Source organism: Podarcis raffonei, chromosome 4 (assembly GCF_027172205.1).
Source record: "Podarcis raffonei isolate rPodRaf1 chromosome 4, rPodRaf1.pri, whole genome shotgun sequence".
In the NCBI taxonomy this organism is placed as follows: domain Eukaryota; kingdom Metazoa; phylum Chordata; class Lepidosauria; order Squamata; family Lacertidae; genus Podarcis; species Podarcis raffonei.
In genome coordinates this window covers 2,760,071-2,776,823 of record NC_070605.1, presented here as the reverse complement: position 1 = coordinate 2,776,823, position 16,753 = coordinate 2,760,071, and the positions used below count along the sequence as shown (strand labels likewise).

The 16,753-nt window shown below is 47.4% G+C and overlaps 2 protein-coding genes and 1 pseudogene across 3 annotated transcripts in view; 2 read left to right on the top strand and 1 right to left on the bottom strand.

The window, feature by feature from the left end:
• The window catches only part of LOC128412277 (zinc finger protein 420-like), a 309,743-nt pseudogene that overhangs the window by 219,946 nt on the left and 73,044 nt on the right, over positions 1-16,753 (bottom strand).
• The window catches only part of LOC128412045 (zinc finger protein 883-like), an 88,135-nt gene that overhangs the window by 33,328 nt on the left and 38,054 nt on the right, over positions 1-16,753 (top strand). The gene's annotated exons all lie outside the window — the stretch shown is intronic.
• Positions 7,933-9,459, top strand: LOC128412088 (olfactory receptor 52E4-like). Its single transcript, XM_053384937.1, has one exon. It carries the CDS (start codon positions 8,333-8,335, stop codon positions 9,362-9,364), a length of 1,032 nt encoding a protein of 343 aa, XP_053240912.1. The 5' UTR covers positions 7,933-8,332; the 3' UTR covers positions 9,365-9,459.

The following is a 16,753-nucleotide window of genomic DNA, read 5'->3' as shown; positions in this document are numbered from 1 at the left end:
AGTGCCACCTGCTGGTTGCAGTGATGGTTGGGATGACGTGGCAACCAACTCCCCTTGCTCCTCCTGCTTTGGAGATTTCACCCCCTGAACAGGAAACACCCCCCTCGTTCACTCTTCCTCCAAAAGCCTCCCTTATGTGGAGCTTTCGGTTTCAGGAACACATCCCTGCATGGTCTGGGATACTGTATCAGCTTTCCCCGGGGTGTAAACTCTGGCAGTCTGCTCAGCAGCCCCCGCCATCTTGAAGTGTCCATCATGTGATGCAGCTTTAATTCCCAGTATACCAGTCACAGAAAATTGCTGATGTGTTAACCAAGCTAAACCTGATGGATGCTAACCCTGTAGACACACCAATGACAACAGGTTATCAGGTAGATGAGACTGAAGGAGCATTTTCTGACACTACACTGTACAGAAGTGTGCTAGGCAAACTAAATTTCATTGCCAGATATTCAAGACCTGACATTGCAGTTAGCTGTAACTTGCTAAGCAGACAAGTCAACAATCCTACTGTTAAGGATTGGAAAGCTCTGAAACGCATAGCACACTATTTGAAAGGCACTATGCATTACAGACTGACATTTAACAATCAGAAGTCTGGTGGTCTTGAGATATTTGATGATGCGAGTTTTGGAAGTGACACTACAGACAGGAAAAGCACATCTGGAGTTTGCTATATGTACACCCAGGGTCTATTTGATTGGTTGTGCAAGAAGCAAACAACAGTAAGTTTTTAAGTTCTTGTGAAGCTGAACTGAATGCATTGTCTTATTCACTTGTGGATTGTGAATGGTTGTTACAGTTGTGTAAAGACATGAGAATTCCTGTCAAATGTCCAATCCAGGTTTATCAGGACAACAAAGCATGTTTGGCTTTGCTGACTTCTGAAGGTTGTAAGCAAAGCACGAAGCACTTGCAGTTGAAGCTGCAACATGCTAGAGAATGTGTTCAGAAAGGACTCATAACGGTGTCCTACATGCCAGGTAATGAAATTCCTGCTGATTTATTGTCCAAGGTTGTTCCGAAGGATCAACACTGTACCTATGTACAGAAATTGGGTTTGTACTGATAATGTACTGACACACTGCCCAGTGGTGTTCACAGAAAGGGGTAGGATGTTAGTTTCTGTTTCTCACTGTGCAGCTGTGTGGAGTCCCAGGACTCTGTTTACATTCCAGAGACCTTGCAGTCTCACGGGAAAGGGAGACGGGATGTGGCATTAGTGGTTTCCTGTTTCCTTTGTTCCTTTGTTCCTTAGTTCCTTTGTTCAGTTGCTCTCTGCTTTCATAGAGAGAGGATGTCTTTTCTGTTCTGCTTGGTTAAAAATAAAACTCTTTACAATGTAGTCGAATCTCTTGTCTCTTCCCTGTGCTGGGAACCCTGCTGGATAGAATGTGCTTGAGGCCTTATCAAAGGCTCAGGTCAGGACCACAGGTATGAAATTTACGGCATGTAATGCCTTAAGAGAGAATATTATGAAAATGATATACAGGTGGTACATGACACCAGTCAAGCTTGCAAAAATCTATCATTTGCCTGACAATAAATGTTGGAAATGTAAAGAAAATGAAGGTACATTCTTTCACCTTTGGTGGACGTGCCCAAGGTCTAAGGCTTTCTGGGAGATGATTTATAATGAAATGAAAAAGGTATTTAAATATACCTTCCTGAAGAAACCAGAGGCCTTTCTCCTGGACATGGTCGGCCAATTGGTGCCAAAGAAGGATAGAACTTTATGTATCTACAACAGCAGCAAGAATACTCATTGCAAAGTATTGGAAGACACAAGATCTACCCACCCTGGAAGAGTGGCAGATGAAGGTGATGGACTATATGGAATTGGCTGAAATGACTGGCAGAATCCGAGACCAGGGAGAAGAGTCGGTGGAAGAAGATTGGAAGAAATTTAAAGATTATTTACAGAAACATTGCAAAATTAATGAATGTTAAAATGATGTCGGAATGAAATTAAGTGGTATTAGCAGCAATGTTAAGAAGGAGGATGTAAAAATGGATTGTTAACAGGTGAAAATGTAAAGCTATAATATATTAAGATAAAGAATTAAGATAAAAACAAAGAGGGAAAGGATTTGCTGAAGTAACCATTTGAACTGGAATACAAAAAAGGGAGGTGTGAGGAGGCCAGGGAAATAAGTGAATGAAAGGCAAGACAGGGAAAGATGGATTTATTTTTAATTGTTTTTATTTCTTCTGTATTTTGTATTTTTTGTTTCTTTTTTCTATTTCTATTTCTTTTTTACTTTTGTAACTCTTTTTGAAACTCTAATAAATATCATTAAAATATATATATATCAAAGGCTCAGGTCATTAAACACGTCGGAGGCGATTTCAAAGGCTCAGCTCGGAGGAAGATGAGGCCTTATCGGCTTGGCCGAGCGGAGATTCTGACAAAGGGGGACTTCCGGGTTGGCGCCATTGTTTAATGGCGGATTCCCTCCGAGCTCCGGAGGGAATCGGCTCCGTAGCGTCTGGGTCTGGCCGCTGCGGCGAAGCGGAGACCCTTAAAATCACAGGCGCGGATGCCTGTGAACACAGAGACTCGGCGGGCACCATTTGCGCCCCCCCAATCCGCGACGGAGCCTTTTTAAAGGCTTCGGAACGGAGGCAGGGTGAGGCGTGGTGCTGAGAGTACTCCCTCGCCTACGGAGTGAAGCCGCAAGCCATTGACAGAGAGCGCCAACTTCTTCTAAGATCGATTGGATTCTAAAACATCAACCCGTGAGTAATACGGAGATTGGAACTTTAAAAAACTTTTCATTTTGGATTTGGTACGAGCGGGAAGGGGCTAAAAAGGAAGTCCACCCCCCCTCTTTGTAAACAATTTAAAGCAAAGGACTGGGCAGCTAAGGTCGAGAGAATCTGTTTCTTGTTTTTTTTTTTTAACAAAAGATCCTGACCTCACGGTTTTGACATTAAAAGAAGATATTCTGGAGGATAAAAAGAATTTTGGGAGCTGAAATTACACCCCCCCCTAGACCCGGGAACGTCCTATGAGAAAGCCTGTTGCATGGAAGATTTTGACAGCTGTCAAGTGAGCTGCTAGTCAGCTAGTTGTCAGCTGGAAAAAGAGAACATTGTTTCTGCTGTTTTTGCTGGTTTAATCGGTACAACTTGTTGAAAATAAGGAGGGTTGATACAAAATAACAGGACTTTTGGTTTTGAGCTGAAAGGAATATCAAGGAAGTAAAATCCCCCTAGAGGGGTAACAAGGATACTACATTACAAAAATGGCTGGAGTGTGTAAAATCCAAGCAGAATTGGACAGAGCACTTGTTCTCTTGGGAAACTTACAAGATGAATACGATGCTTTGTCTACAGAGGTATCGCTACTACACTGGACAGTAAACAACAGTTTGGAGTCTGATAAGGACTTGAAACAGGAAGCCTTTTCAACTGAACAAATAAATGAAACTGAAAGCGTAGATACGATGGAGCAATATGTTGTTTCTGAAGAAAATGAAGGAGGAGCTGGAGGTTTGCAGGAGTCAAAGGAGAGCTACAATATGAGGCCTGACATGATGATAAAAAAGGATAATAAAAATTGGATGCGGAAAGCCTGGTCTGATTGGGAGTTTGGAAAATGGAGAGATCCCCTTTGGAGGAGATCTGAAGACCTGAGGATTACAAATTTGTTGAAGGTGAAAGCTGGAGCTGTGGGGACATCTGGATCTGAAAGAAATTTGAAACAAGAGTTGGAGTACCCCATAGGCTTTGCTTTTAAGTTTGGAGGACTGGCTGGAAGCAACATGGATTCTGTTGGGCCGGAGCCCCTCCGAGACTTGGGGCTTAACATCAAGGACTATCAAAGAGACCGGCAGAAAGGAACTGAGAGAGATATAAGGGCCTCGGACGTGAGATCTCCGGGCTAAATAAATAACATAAAGACTGATGGATATTGGTTGGGGACAGGAACCGGGAAATGGGTGGGTGGAGGTTGGGAATCCAAAGGGTACATAAGGATAATTTGCTTTGTTTTGTTTGTTTTATATTTTGTTAGTGGTAAGGAAATTGGGTAAACCGTGGAAGGGAAACTTTGGTCGACTTTAGGAAAAAGGTTTAAGAATAATCAATGAGGTATAAGTATTGATGTGTAATTTTAATAAGGTGAAATTGGTTTTCTCTTTTTTAAATTAATTGAAAATAAGGCTGTTAAAAATAAATTGAGGAAATGGAAAAAAGAAGTAAGGTAAAATAATAATATGTTAGAATAAATGTTTAAGGTGAAGAAATAAGTTAAGGACTTGCTGAATTGATAATTTAAATTGGAATACAAGAAGGGGAGGTGCGAGGAGGTCTGAGAAATAAGGTTGAGGAAAATAAGTATCAGAAACTTTATGTGTTTTTTATATTTTTCTGTTTAGTTTTGAATATTGTGTATTTTTGTGTTGTTTTTATTTTGTTTATTTTTTTGTTTTTGTTTGCTGTGTGTTTCTTGAAAATACCAATAAATATTTAATAATAATAATAAAAAAAGAGATTCTGACAAAGATTCACAAAATGTTTAGGGGTCTGCGTACCCCTGCGTTCCCCCAGGAAAAAAGCACTGGATCTAACCATCATCTTTCTTTTTTCTTTTACAAACATTTTATTGGTTTTGAATGAATCATAGAATTATAGAGCTGAAAGGGACCCCAAGGGACATCTAGTCCAGCCCCCTGAATGCAAGAAACTCAGCTAAAGCATTCATGACAGAATGAACCACGCACATCACAAACACAATAACAACAGTTATGTAGAAGTGTCCACATATAGTTCAAGTAGGAACCAAGACGAGTGACCAGTGGAATGAATAAATGTTTATTCCCAGCATCTAGTGCTTAAGCCAAAGGGAAGTACAATCTCCATATTGATGCACTGGGAAGGGGGTGGGGTGGGGAGACTGCCTGTCCAAAGAGAAGAAGAGAAGGAGGAGTTTGGATTTGATATCCCGCTTTATCACTACCCTAAAGAGTCTCAAAGCGGCTAACATTCTCCTTTCCCTTCCTTCCCCACAACAAACACTCTGTGAGGTGAGTGGGGCTGAGAGACTTCAGAGAAGTGTGACTGGCCCAAGGTCACCCAGCAGCTGCATGTGGAGGAGCGGAGATGCGAACCCAGTTCACCAGATTACGAGTCCACCACCCTTAACCACTACACCATGCTGGCTGATGTTGTTTCATTCCCCTTCTTTTTTTTGTTAAGAGTGTATATTAATTTCCCAATAAAAAACATCCATTTGAATCCAACCCTCTGGAACAGCAGGAAATAAACTTGCTTCAGATAGTTGAAGTTGCGTTCAGATAGTTGAAGATGGCTATCATATCCTCTTTTCCAGGTTAAACATACCAAATTGCCTCAGCCATTCCTTATAAGGCTTCATTTCCAGTTCCTTGGTCATCTTGGTTGTTCTCCTGGTATATACATTCCAGAGTTAGATAAAAAAGATTCATACACTTTCTGATAATGAAGTCCCTCCTGCTTCCATAAAAGATTGCCTATAAATGAAGATACCTGTGCTATCTGGAGTCAACTGGATTCACAGAGGTTATTATAAGATGGGTCAGCACCACTCAATAAGGTCCTGAACACAGAACAACCCCCTGGATGTCGACCCCTTCTACTGGAGATATTTGTTTTGATCATGAAAATCCAGAAATGGAATTAGTGGAGATTTCTGAGGACCTACAGTATTCCTCCATCTCTTCCATGTTTCTCAGGTTGCACACAGAAATGACATATTTATATTGTTCTGTATGTAATACTGTAATAGACTGCTTTAACAAATGATGGTCAAGTTTCTTTCCTAAATTTAATCACTGATTTGATCATATCTCTGGCCTAATAAAATCTGGAACTTTTGGTGCCATGTTACTCTGGGTTTCCAGTGCTGAAAAAGCAGGGATTTATTCAGTGGTGGTGACACTTTTTTTCAGCCTCAGGGCCATGTTTTCTTATAAAATGCTTTCTGGGAGCCACATCTCAGAGGTGGTTGTGGCAAAATGGGTGTGGTCAGACATATACCCCACTTCATCCAGGCAACCAAGAACAGTTGTCATAGTTCCAAGACAGATGGCAGCTGGGTAAAATCACTTGGGGAGAGTGCAGAATGGGGCCAATGAGGGATGTGGCCTGGGCAGGGTCCTGAGGGCAAGACAGAGCTGCCAGGAGGCCTGTACAGTGGTACCTCTGGTTATGAACGCTTCTGCTTATGAACGCTTCAGGTTACGAACTCCGCTAACCCTGAAGTAGTTGCTTCTGGTTGTGAACTTTGCCCCAGGATATGAATGGAAATTGTGCACAGGAGGCACGTGCACAGTGGGAGGCCCCATTAGCAAAAGCGCGCCTCAGGATAAGAACGGTTTCAGCTTAAGAACGGAACTCCGGAACAAATTAAGTTCGTAACCGGAGGTACCACTGTATTCAGTTTCCAGGTATGAGGTTGGGGGGGGGGGTTCTCCTTGCGATTTCAAGAACAGAGCCTCACACCAAATCCCCAATCAGTAGGACTTCATTCAGTAATGCATTGCATTTCTGTTAGGACACAGACTATACAGCATAGGCAAAATATGCATAATCTTAGCTGTTCATCCTTTACCCAACCACTTTCTGCCTTGTCTACGCTTCACCATCTCTCATCAAGCCATAGTTCATGAAAAACACTTACCCAACCCATTTGATTTTAGTATATGTGTCAGAACCCTCCTTGTACCTTATCTGGAGTTGTTTTTCTCTTTAACAATCAGCCATTAATTTCCCCTTTAACTGGTTTTTACTAGTCTTGTGGTCAGTTCCCATTCCTGTGTATGTTACACTGGCCTCACTTAATAATGGGCCTAGCCAGGATCTTTTTTCCAGCCAGAACTTGCTGGAACTCAGTTCTGGCCCCTCTTGGGTGGGTGCCATTGCCACTCTAAGAAAATGAGGGAGGTGTTCTGAAACTTCTTTTTTAGAAAAATAGCACTGGACCTAACAGTTGCCCTACCGCAGTTCCCCATTCTTAAAAAAAATAATAATCTGCCCATTTATATTCATCAATTCATACAGGTATGACGCTGTTTTATTCTCTGCCTGCCAATCTGGTATTCCTGCTCTGCCCACTACAGGATTCTCTGTGAATTCCCTCTAGCTGTGAAGCTGTTGTCTCTTTCAAGCTGCCTTCTGTTCCACTCTTCCCAAGTCTGCTGGAGATGTAGAATGATAAAGAATCCGAAGCCTGGAGGTGGGATTGGGTCCGCTCTCCACAGTCCCCCTGACTCTGTAACCTTGGAAGAGATGCTCCAGGTCTGGGCAGTTTGGATGCCATGGGAGTTGAGATGGAACAAGGCTCTTTCTACAGTGAAACAGCCCCCCGAGATGTCCACCCTAGCGCCTCCACAGAAACACTATAAATGCTGCTTTCTGGTCAGCCAAGTGGAGTCAGATCTGAGGGATGCTCCTCCATCCACGATGCAGCTGCCAGTAGACCTTTGACTCTGTGGCTCAGCAGAGCACACCTTGCTGTGTTGATCTGTAGGTGAGCTGGCAGAACAAAAGGTCCTCTCAAGGTGAGTGGAAAGGAGGGGAGTGGAAAGTTTCCTGCTTGGCAGGGGGTTGGACTCGATGGCCCTTGTGGTCTCTTCCAACTCTATGATTCTATGATTCTATGATTCTATGAGTAGTAGAATCATAGAACTGACAAGTTGGAAGGACCACAAGGTGCTTCTAGTCCAATTCCCCACATTGAGGGACTTTTTCGCCCAACATGGGGCTTGACCCTGAGATTTAGAGGCTGAGATGGAGAGGGAGGGGCAGTTGCCGGGACCATTTTTTGAAGGGGGAGTTACCTCTCCTTCCAAGGAACCTTTGTTGCAATTGCCATGTCCAGCTCCGGTCACCGTGTCTCAAAAAGGGAGATGTAGAGCTGCAAGAGGTGAATGAGAAGATCAGGGCGTGTGGTGGTGGAGGAATCAGGTTCCCCGCAGAGAAAGGCTGGTTTTAATGAAGGATACATTAGTGGGAAATGTGGTGGTGGTGGTGGGGGACACACAACAGAAGAATACAGAACCATGTACAGGATGGGGAAACTGGAGAACTGCCACCCCCTCCAGTTTTGTCAGACTAAATTGGCCCAATGAATTGATGGGTGGGAGAGGAGGAGCAGACAGGAAAGTTCCTCATACAGCAGCGTGCAGACTGCTTTTTTCATTTTCTTTGTTTGGACACAGGGACCTACACTCTGGCCAAATCCAGCTAGCAGGCTCATCCCCTCCACACAAACACACAATTGTTTTCTTAATATGAAACAGGATTGCTAGGCAAGGGTCTATGTGTCCATGAGGAGCCATGGAGGAAAATGCTGGCCTGTTTTCTTCTTCTTGGCAGGGTCTCAGTGACCTGTTCTCTGGCTGGGTCCAGGAGGAGAATGCCACTGTCTAATGCCACCCACTTTTATTCCCCCACGTTCATCCTGCTGGGGGTCCCGGGGCTGGAGGCGCTTCACTCCTGGATCTCCATCCCCTTCTGCCTTGGCTACCTCGTTGCTCTCGTGGGCAACTGCACCATCCTCTTCATCATCAAAACGGAAGCCAGCCTCCACCAGCCCATGTTCTACTTCCTCTCCGTCCTTTCGGCCATTGACCTGGGCCTCTCCACCTCCACTCTGCCCAAGATGCTGGCCATCTTCTGGTTTGGCCTTGGGGAGATCAGCCATGGGGCCTGCCTGGCTCAGATGTTCTTCATCCACAGCTTCACGGGGATGGAGTCTGTCGTGCTGCTAGCCATGGCCTTTGACAGGTACGTGGCCATCTGTGACCCTCTGAGATACACCACCATCTTGACCAAGGCAAGGGTAGCCTGGATGTGTGCTTCCGTTGTGCTGAGGACATTCTTATTTGTGCTCCCCATTGCCCTGTTGACTCTCCGCCTGCCATTTTGCAGCGATCACATCATCCTTGCCCACACCTACTGTGAGCACATGGGCATTGCCAAGCTGGCCTGTGCCGACATCCGGATCAATATGATTTATGGCTTGTTCACTATTACCATCCTCATGCTTGATGTGGTCTTCATTCTTTTGTCCTATGTGCTGATCCTGCAGTCTGTTTTCCGGCTCCCCTCCAAAGAGGCCCGGCTCAAATCCCTGGGCACTTGTGGCTCTCATGTTGCAGTCATTTTTGTCTTCTACACTCCTGCCTTCTTCTCCTTCCTCACCCACCGCTTTGGACGCAACATCCCCCATTATGCACATATCCTCATTGCCAACCTCTACGTCATTTTGCCCCCGGTGCTCAACCCCGTCATTTACGGCATCCGGACCCGGGAGCTGCGCAGGAGGATCCTGCAGTTCTTCTTCTCCAAACGGGCGCCTTTGTCCAACGTTTCCTGATTATCCTGCCTTGCAGGGGGTTGGACTAGATGACCCCCAGGGTCCCTCCCCACTCTACGATTCTATTTTGCATTCCTACAATCTGTTGAGTGGGAATTCAGATATATAACATGCTCTACGTAATCCGAGTGTTTTGTAAGGCTGGGAGAGAAACCTCAGAGAGCGCTTGCTGCCAATCAGTGTAGGCCATCCTGAGGTAGATGGATTGACGCTCTGATTCAGAACTCTCTGCAGTTCTTTGATCCTGGCAAGCTGGACTCTGGCCCAATTCACTGCAGTGCAATTTGGGGCAGCGGATCAGGAGGGGCAAGAACTTTTCAACAATGTGCACCAGAATTGTTGTTGTTGTTGTCCTGCCTTTCTCTCTGACAGGGGCTCAGGGCACAGAAATGGCTCCTCTTTCTTGAAGGGCCCCACAGACCTCATGAGACACCCGAGAAGATTCCCTTGCTGCTTTTTTCATAAATCAGCAACGGAGGTTGCATTTCCTTACTTACAGGAGGGCTGTTGCTAAAGCACATAACATGCCCTTCACGCTTAGTTATGTATTAGGAACACAGGCACAAATTTGTGTGTGTGTGTGTGCCTATTTGCAAACTACTCCAGGGGTCCCAGGTCCATATAGTTTTATTTACTCACAAATTCAACCAGAGTGTAGGATGGAGGGGCTCACAGCATGGACACCCCCAGCAGGTCTGGCTTCTCCATCTGTCGCAGCTTTGGCAGAGAAGGCCCTTGTCTTGCCAAGAAACCTGTCTGTGGGAATCGTGCATCCATAATGCTATGGAAAGGGTGAATGTCTTCTAGAATTCTCTGGTGTCACCAGAAGACAAAGCTGTTTTTTTTAGTTAGGTCTGTTATCAACTACAGAGGATGAGTAGCCTTGGGATCCTCTTGGGGAGATGGAAGTGTTCAAAGGACTGAATCCATGAGGGAGAGCTACTTGCTCTGAGATGGGGGGACCTTCGGGCAAAGGCCAGCAGAGAAGGGATGCTGTTGGCTGCTGGTTTCTGTTCCTCCCCACTTTCCCAAAGGGCGTAACATCTGAGGTCCTGCGGGAGGAAAGAGTGTCTCAGGGTCAGGGGCCAGTCTGGGCCAAAACGGCCCTCAGCTGCCCCCACCACGGAGTCCCTGGCTCTTGTCTATATTATTGCACTTTATGTGTTGTTTATGTGCAAGATAAACATTTGATATTGTGATAAGAATATATAGAAGAGTATTGTTTATGTGACTGCACAGCCGGTTACATCTTGTGTGTTTGTCCATTCCAGGAACAGCATTCCTGACCCAGATGTTCACAGGAAGTCCGTAAGATGATTCCCCTTTCAAACAGGATATGTGAATCTAAGCCAGTAGGGTCCTCTTCTCTGGCAGACGGACAACCCCTTCCCCAAACCCCCACTTCCCCATGGGGGTCTCCCACACCACCACCCACTCACCAGGACGGCTTTGGCTGTCTCCTGCTTGGAGCACTTCGGGGTTCAGAGCCCCCTGAGCTGAGCTGCCTGGCAGTTCTGAATCACCTCCGGCAGGTACAGCTGGTCTTCCTCCAGCAGCTGAAAGGCAAAAGTCAGGCTGTCAGTTCCTCACGAAGGGAGGGCTTCTCCACATCCGAGAGTGCAGAGTGTGGGGCCAGGAGGGCAGGTCTGAGTCCGTGCTCTGGTTCTCCCCAATACTCACTCCTGGGAGAGGGATGTGCAACCGCAGCACATCTGCAAAAGGAAGGACATGGGGACAGGTGAGTCCGTCCCTGAGCACCTGGAAAGGCTATTCCAAGAGTTTTCTCCTGGATTCCAAGTCCTATGGCAGGGGAGGAGGGACATCCCAAGCCTTGGGGACCAATCTTAGCCTCCTTCAACCAGAATGTGGCTCCCCAGGCTAACAAGATGGTCAATATCCGGTTCCACTCCACCCTTTTAAAATTTAAATCTCAAAACAGATCCCAACTTTCAGAGCATGTAAATCACATGAGTGGAAAGACCACTGCTCCACTCACAGAAATAGGACTATACTTCCTTCTCCCACCTTTAAAGTAAACGCCAAAAGACAACACTTCCCTGTCCCCGGGCGAAACCCCCTGGCCTTCCGTTGCTTGAGCCGCCACCACGCCGGTAGCATTTACCTCTGCGCAACGCAGGGACTGACTGACCGGGCGGCGAGATGCTTTCAGCCTCGGGCACTTGAAGGGTTCTGAAATGGCCGTGAAGGACAGATTCACGACCCTGGCGGGCTGGATTCAGCCCACGTAACATAGATCGAGGACCCCTGGTGTACACTGACTGGCAGCAGCTCCCCAGAGTTTCAGGCAGGGATTTTGTCCAGCCCTTGCAGGAGATGTCAGGGGTTGACCCTGGGACATTCTGCATGCCAAGCAGATGCTCTAGGGCTCCCCATATTTCTCTGCACTTTCAACGCTATGCTATTAGCAACCGTGGAGATTCCACCTGCCTCTTTCAGAAGGAGAACACTCACCTGATCAATTTATTTATTTATTTATTTATTTATTTATTCATTCCCTGCCAATCTGGCTGGTTTTCCCAGCCACTCTGGGTGGCTTCCAACAAAAGATTAAAATACAATAGTCCATCAAACATTAAAAGCTTCCCTAAATATAATAACAACAACCATTTTCAGTCCATTGAATTAGCAATTAAGCATTTCTGCAAAGGGAAATGGCATACTTTTGTATATTAGTATAAAAAGCATGCATAGGAAAGTATTACTCATTTATGATGAAAATGGGATTTATTTATTTTGAACTTTGCTTGGTTCCTCCTTGGTGGCCAGTGTGATTCTTTCAGCAGGGCTAGAACTCAGGACCCGCTGCCTTGAGGGACATCTAAGAGCAGTTGGGCAGGGGAAAGGTCTCCCTTGGGAGGCGGTGGACTCTCCTTCCTTGTAAAGCCTTACTTTGGAATTACCCAGAGGTCCGGCGGTCCGCCAACCCTGTGGCCAGAGGGGAAAAACAATTCCAGAGACTTCTTGGTCAGAGAAAAGAGATTTATTGAGATCTGCGCAGAGGCAGCCAGTGGAGTCCTCTCCAAAGACTGGCTACAACGATACAAGTAAACAAGCATTTTTATACCTGAGAACATGTCCATCTCCCCAATTCCCTCCAATCAGCTGGCAAGGTTAAGCTTATTTCCTTATATGGCATATGGCTATCTGACTAGCTAAACGCCCCTCCTTCCCTTGTTCGTGTGTTCTTCTCTTGCGTTACTGCAGCAGAGAGCATGTGCAGAAAGCAACTGCAGTTTCTGCTTAGCTGAGAGAAAAAAAGGAAATGGGCCTCCCTGCTAGCAGGCAGAAAGAGGAAGTTGGCCTCTTAGCAAACTCTCTCCCTGCTAGCCGGCAGAAAGAGGAAGTAGCTCCCAGCTTGCAATTGCGGTTTTTTGCTAGCTGCTTAACCACAACTGCAGAAGTTAGCTTAGGTGCAGATAGTATTGAGATTAACCCTTTCACTTGGAGGTTTCTAAGCAGAGATCGGACGGCCATCAGCCATGGATGCTTCAGCTGAGATTCCTGCATTGCTGGGGGTTGGACTAGATGACCCTGGGATCCCCTCCTATCTCTCCACTCCTGAATTCTAGGAGGAGCTTCCTTGCCTCCTGCAAAGCCCTTTTCCCTGCAGGCTCTTCCTCTGGTTTCTGGCCAAGGGAGGGAGATGCTCAGAGTCCAGCCAAGAGCCTCCCCCCCAAAAGGATATCTGGGCATTGGCGGAGCTGGGGGAGCAGTTGCCCCCCTAAATGCATAAAAAATAATAAGAATCTGAGGATCTGCCAAGCGAGAGAGGGCTGAACGAGGGAGGACTCGGCTTTGCAAGGGTTAAAGGGAAGTGAGCTGCCTTCCTAGAGAGGACAGGAAGCGGGGGGGGGGGGGGCAGGTCCTCCAGAGCCAAGGCCCCTCCCTCCCCAGTCCTTCCCTGCAAGGAAGGGGGGGTGTTGCATTGGTGTCTCTTGCAAGGGCTGCCTCGCTGCCTCCTCCTGGGATCTGGTGAGTCTCCTCTCTCTCTGGGATCTGGTGAGTCTCCTCTCTCTCTGGGATCTGGTGGGGGTCCCAGGGCTGCCGCAGGGGAGGAGGCGGGGGGGGGCCTGATCTGCTCCTGCGGGGGGGGGCAAGTCAGGGAGGAGAGGGTCAGGGGCGCAAAGACCCCCCCATATGCTCCTGCTACCCAGAGGAGGAAGGAGCCCCGGGGCTGAGAGCCAGAGCTTTTTGCCAGACTCCCCAGGAGGAAGGTCAGGGAAGGAGAGAGCGCGTGCCGGGAAGAGGCGCCTGCCAGCCAGAGCCTGCCCACACCAGGCAGGAAGGCAGAGGTGCCTGCCAGCCAGAGCCTGCCCACCCCAGGCAGGAAGGCAGAGGCGCCTGCCAGCCAGAGCCTGCCCACACCAGGCAGGAAGGCAGAGGCGCCTGCCAGCCAGAGCCTGCCCACACCAGGCAGGAAGGCACAGCGCCAGGCGGGGGGGGGGTGTCCCAGGGCTGCCGCAGGGGAGGAGGCGGGGGGGGCTGATCTGCTCCTGCGGGGGGGGACCCCAAGTCAGGGAGGAGAGGGTCAGGGGTGCAAAGACCCCCCCATATGCTCCTGCTACCCAGAGGAGGAAGGAGCCCCGGGGCTGAGAGCCAGAGCTTTTTGCCAGACTCCCCAGGAGGAAGGTCAGGGAAGGAGAGAGCTCGAGCCGGGAAGAGGGGGGGACCCCAAGTCAGGGAGGAGAGGGTCCTGCCAGGGAGGGGCCAGGTCTGCCACGCTCTCCTTCCTGCAGATCAGAGGATCCCAAACTCATTTGACCCTCCGCCCCCCCTTCAGAAAAGATCTCCCTTCTTTAAACAAAGGGGTCCCTGGGACTTTAACTCTGTGTGACGTCGCTCAGCCTCATTGCACAACAGAGGAAACATCTGCAAATGGTTTTCCAAAGCTGGACGAGGAGGTGGACTAGCCCCCCCCCAAAAAAAACCCCACAGGAAGGAAGGAAGTTAAGGTGGGAGAGAAAGGCCAGGGATAAAGAGAGGGATCCCAGCCCAGAGTCTGGCTGCTGCATTGGGGACCAGTTTCCCAGTGTCTCCCAGGGCAGCTCCCCACGGAGGCCACGGCAGCCATCCCCTCGCACCCAGAGCAGGGCATCCCAGGACCACATCCTCTCTCTCCCAAAGGGATTGTTGCTGGCAAAGCAGCCGGAAATGAGCGCTGCTACTCCCTGAGCCTCCAGGGACCTTGGCATCAGTGGCTGTGTGTGTGTTAAGATATCTAATAGAATAATAATGTCCAGATATATTCCTGGCCCTCAGAGCAAAGAAAAAGGGACCCCACCCCAGGAGTCTGCCTTGAGAATGGCAGAGAGTCCAAGTGCAAGAGAAAGAGACATAAACAGGGGAGTGGGGGTGGGGGGAAGCAACTCATGAGGATCCCCAGGTGAGGACCCCCACTAGAGCCAAGCATCCATTTTCCACAAGATACAAATGACTTCCTTGTCAGTCAGTTCTGACTTCATGCATTGACTGGAAGGCAGGAGCAAATAGGTTGATTCATCTCCCAGAAATCCCTTCAGTTGCCTCCACATTTTGCATTGCAATCTTCCTTCTAGGAGAGCTAGAGGCTGCTTCCTCTTCCTCCTCCTCCTCCTCTTTCTTCTCCTTTTTAGAAAGGCCCTTTCCACCTGGCCTAGAGGATGAGGCCCAGACTCACCCTGCCCTACTGTGTTAAATATCTATTCTGTAGTTAACCTCCTTTTTTTTTTATAGATATTTTATTAAGGTTTTTAAAATGTTACAAAAATGAAAAAAGAAAAGGGGAAAAAAGAAAAATACAAAAATAAAAATAGTTAAAAACAATTCCATCTTTCCTTTGCTTGTCTTTCATTTGCTTATTTCCCGGACCTCCTCACACCTCCCTCTTTTGTATTCCAATTCAGTTTATTAATTCAGCAAATCCTTTCCCTCTTTGTTTAACCTAATCTTTCATTGCATTACCTTAATCTATTATCATCTTATCTTGTAGAAAACCTTCAAACTTAAAGCTTAAGTCTTATTTTTACCAACTTCTAATAATAATAATAATAATAATAATAATAATAATTTTTATTTATACCCCGCCCTCCCCAACCAAGGCCGGGCTCAGTGCGGCTTACAAGCAATAATAAAAACAAGTTAAATGATTACAACTTAATAACCATAATATTCTTTCCTAATTCTTTAAACATTTTTACTAGGGCTAAGCCATTCCATTTCAACATCCTTCTAACATTCATCAATTTTATAAAACAATCCTGGTAACAAAAAAAAGGAAGACAATCCAATCTTCATCCAGCATCCCTTCCTCCTGGTCCCGGGTTTTGTCAGTCCTAAAAACTAATTTAAAAAACAAGAACAATACACAACAACTTACATTTGTACTGAAATTAAACTAATCCCCAGCACCAACTAAACGTTTATCCCACCCCCAACAAAGAAAAAAACCAACACCCAGCATTGAAAGCGCCACAGATTAAAAACTATTTTAAAAGATTTGCCCCAGCCCCAGAGTTTCTTCCAGTGAGTCTGGGCTCCCCAGGATTCACAGCAGGGCAATGTCCCTCCGGCCTCCCCGGAGTCTCTTCTGTTGAGCAGGGGGAGTCTGGTCCTCGCCCCCCAGGCCAGGTGGGAAAGGGCCTTGCAGGGAGCAGGTCTTCCTTCCAGCACTCAGGGCAGCAGCAGCAGCAGCAGACTTGGAGATTTGAAAGGATGTTTTAAATGTCTCTGAGATCTCTTGATGAAGGGAGGGAGATGCTGAGAGTCCCTCATGCTGGGGGGCCAGATCTGCTCATGCAGGGGGAGGACCCCAAGTCAGACAGGAGAGGGTCCTGCCAGGGAGGGGCCAGGGCTGCCACGCTCTCCTTCCTGCAGATCAGAGGATCCCAAACTCATTTGGCCTCCCCCCCCTTCAGAAAAACAATGACTCCCACGAAATCTCATTTCTTTAAACAAAGGAGTCCCATTGCACAACAGAGGGAACGTGCAAATGGTTTTCCAAAGCTGGAGGAGGAGGTGGACTAGCCCCCCCCCCCAAAAAAAAGGTGGGAGAGAAAGGCCAGGAATAAAGAGAGGGATCCCAGCCCAGAGTCTGGCTGCTGCATTGGGGACCAGTTTCCCAGTGTCTCCCAGGGCAGCTCCCCACGGAGGCCACTGCAGCCATCCCCTCGCACCCAGAGCAGGGCATCCCAGGACCACATCCTCTCCGTACAAAAGGGATTGTTGCTGGAAAACCAGCCGGAAATGGGCGCTGCTACTCCCTGAGCCTCCAGGGACCTTGGCATCAGTGGCTGTGTGTGTGTTAAGCCATCTAAGAGAATAATCATAATAAATTAGCTGCCTAAATTTCAAAGATGTATTTGGCCCCACCCACTTGGCCCTCAGGGGGTT

What these genes read in the sequence shown, in the direction of transcription:
- LOC128412088 (XM_053384937.1), top strand. Translation starts at nt 8,333, where the DNA reads ATGCTGGCCTGTTTTCTTCTTCTTGGCAGGGTCTCAGTGACCTGTTCT.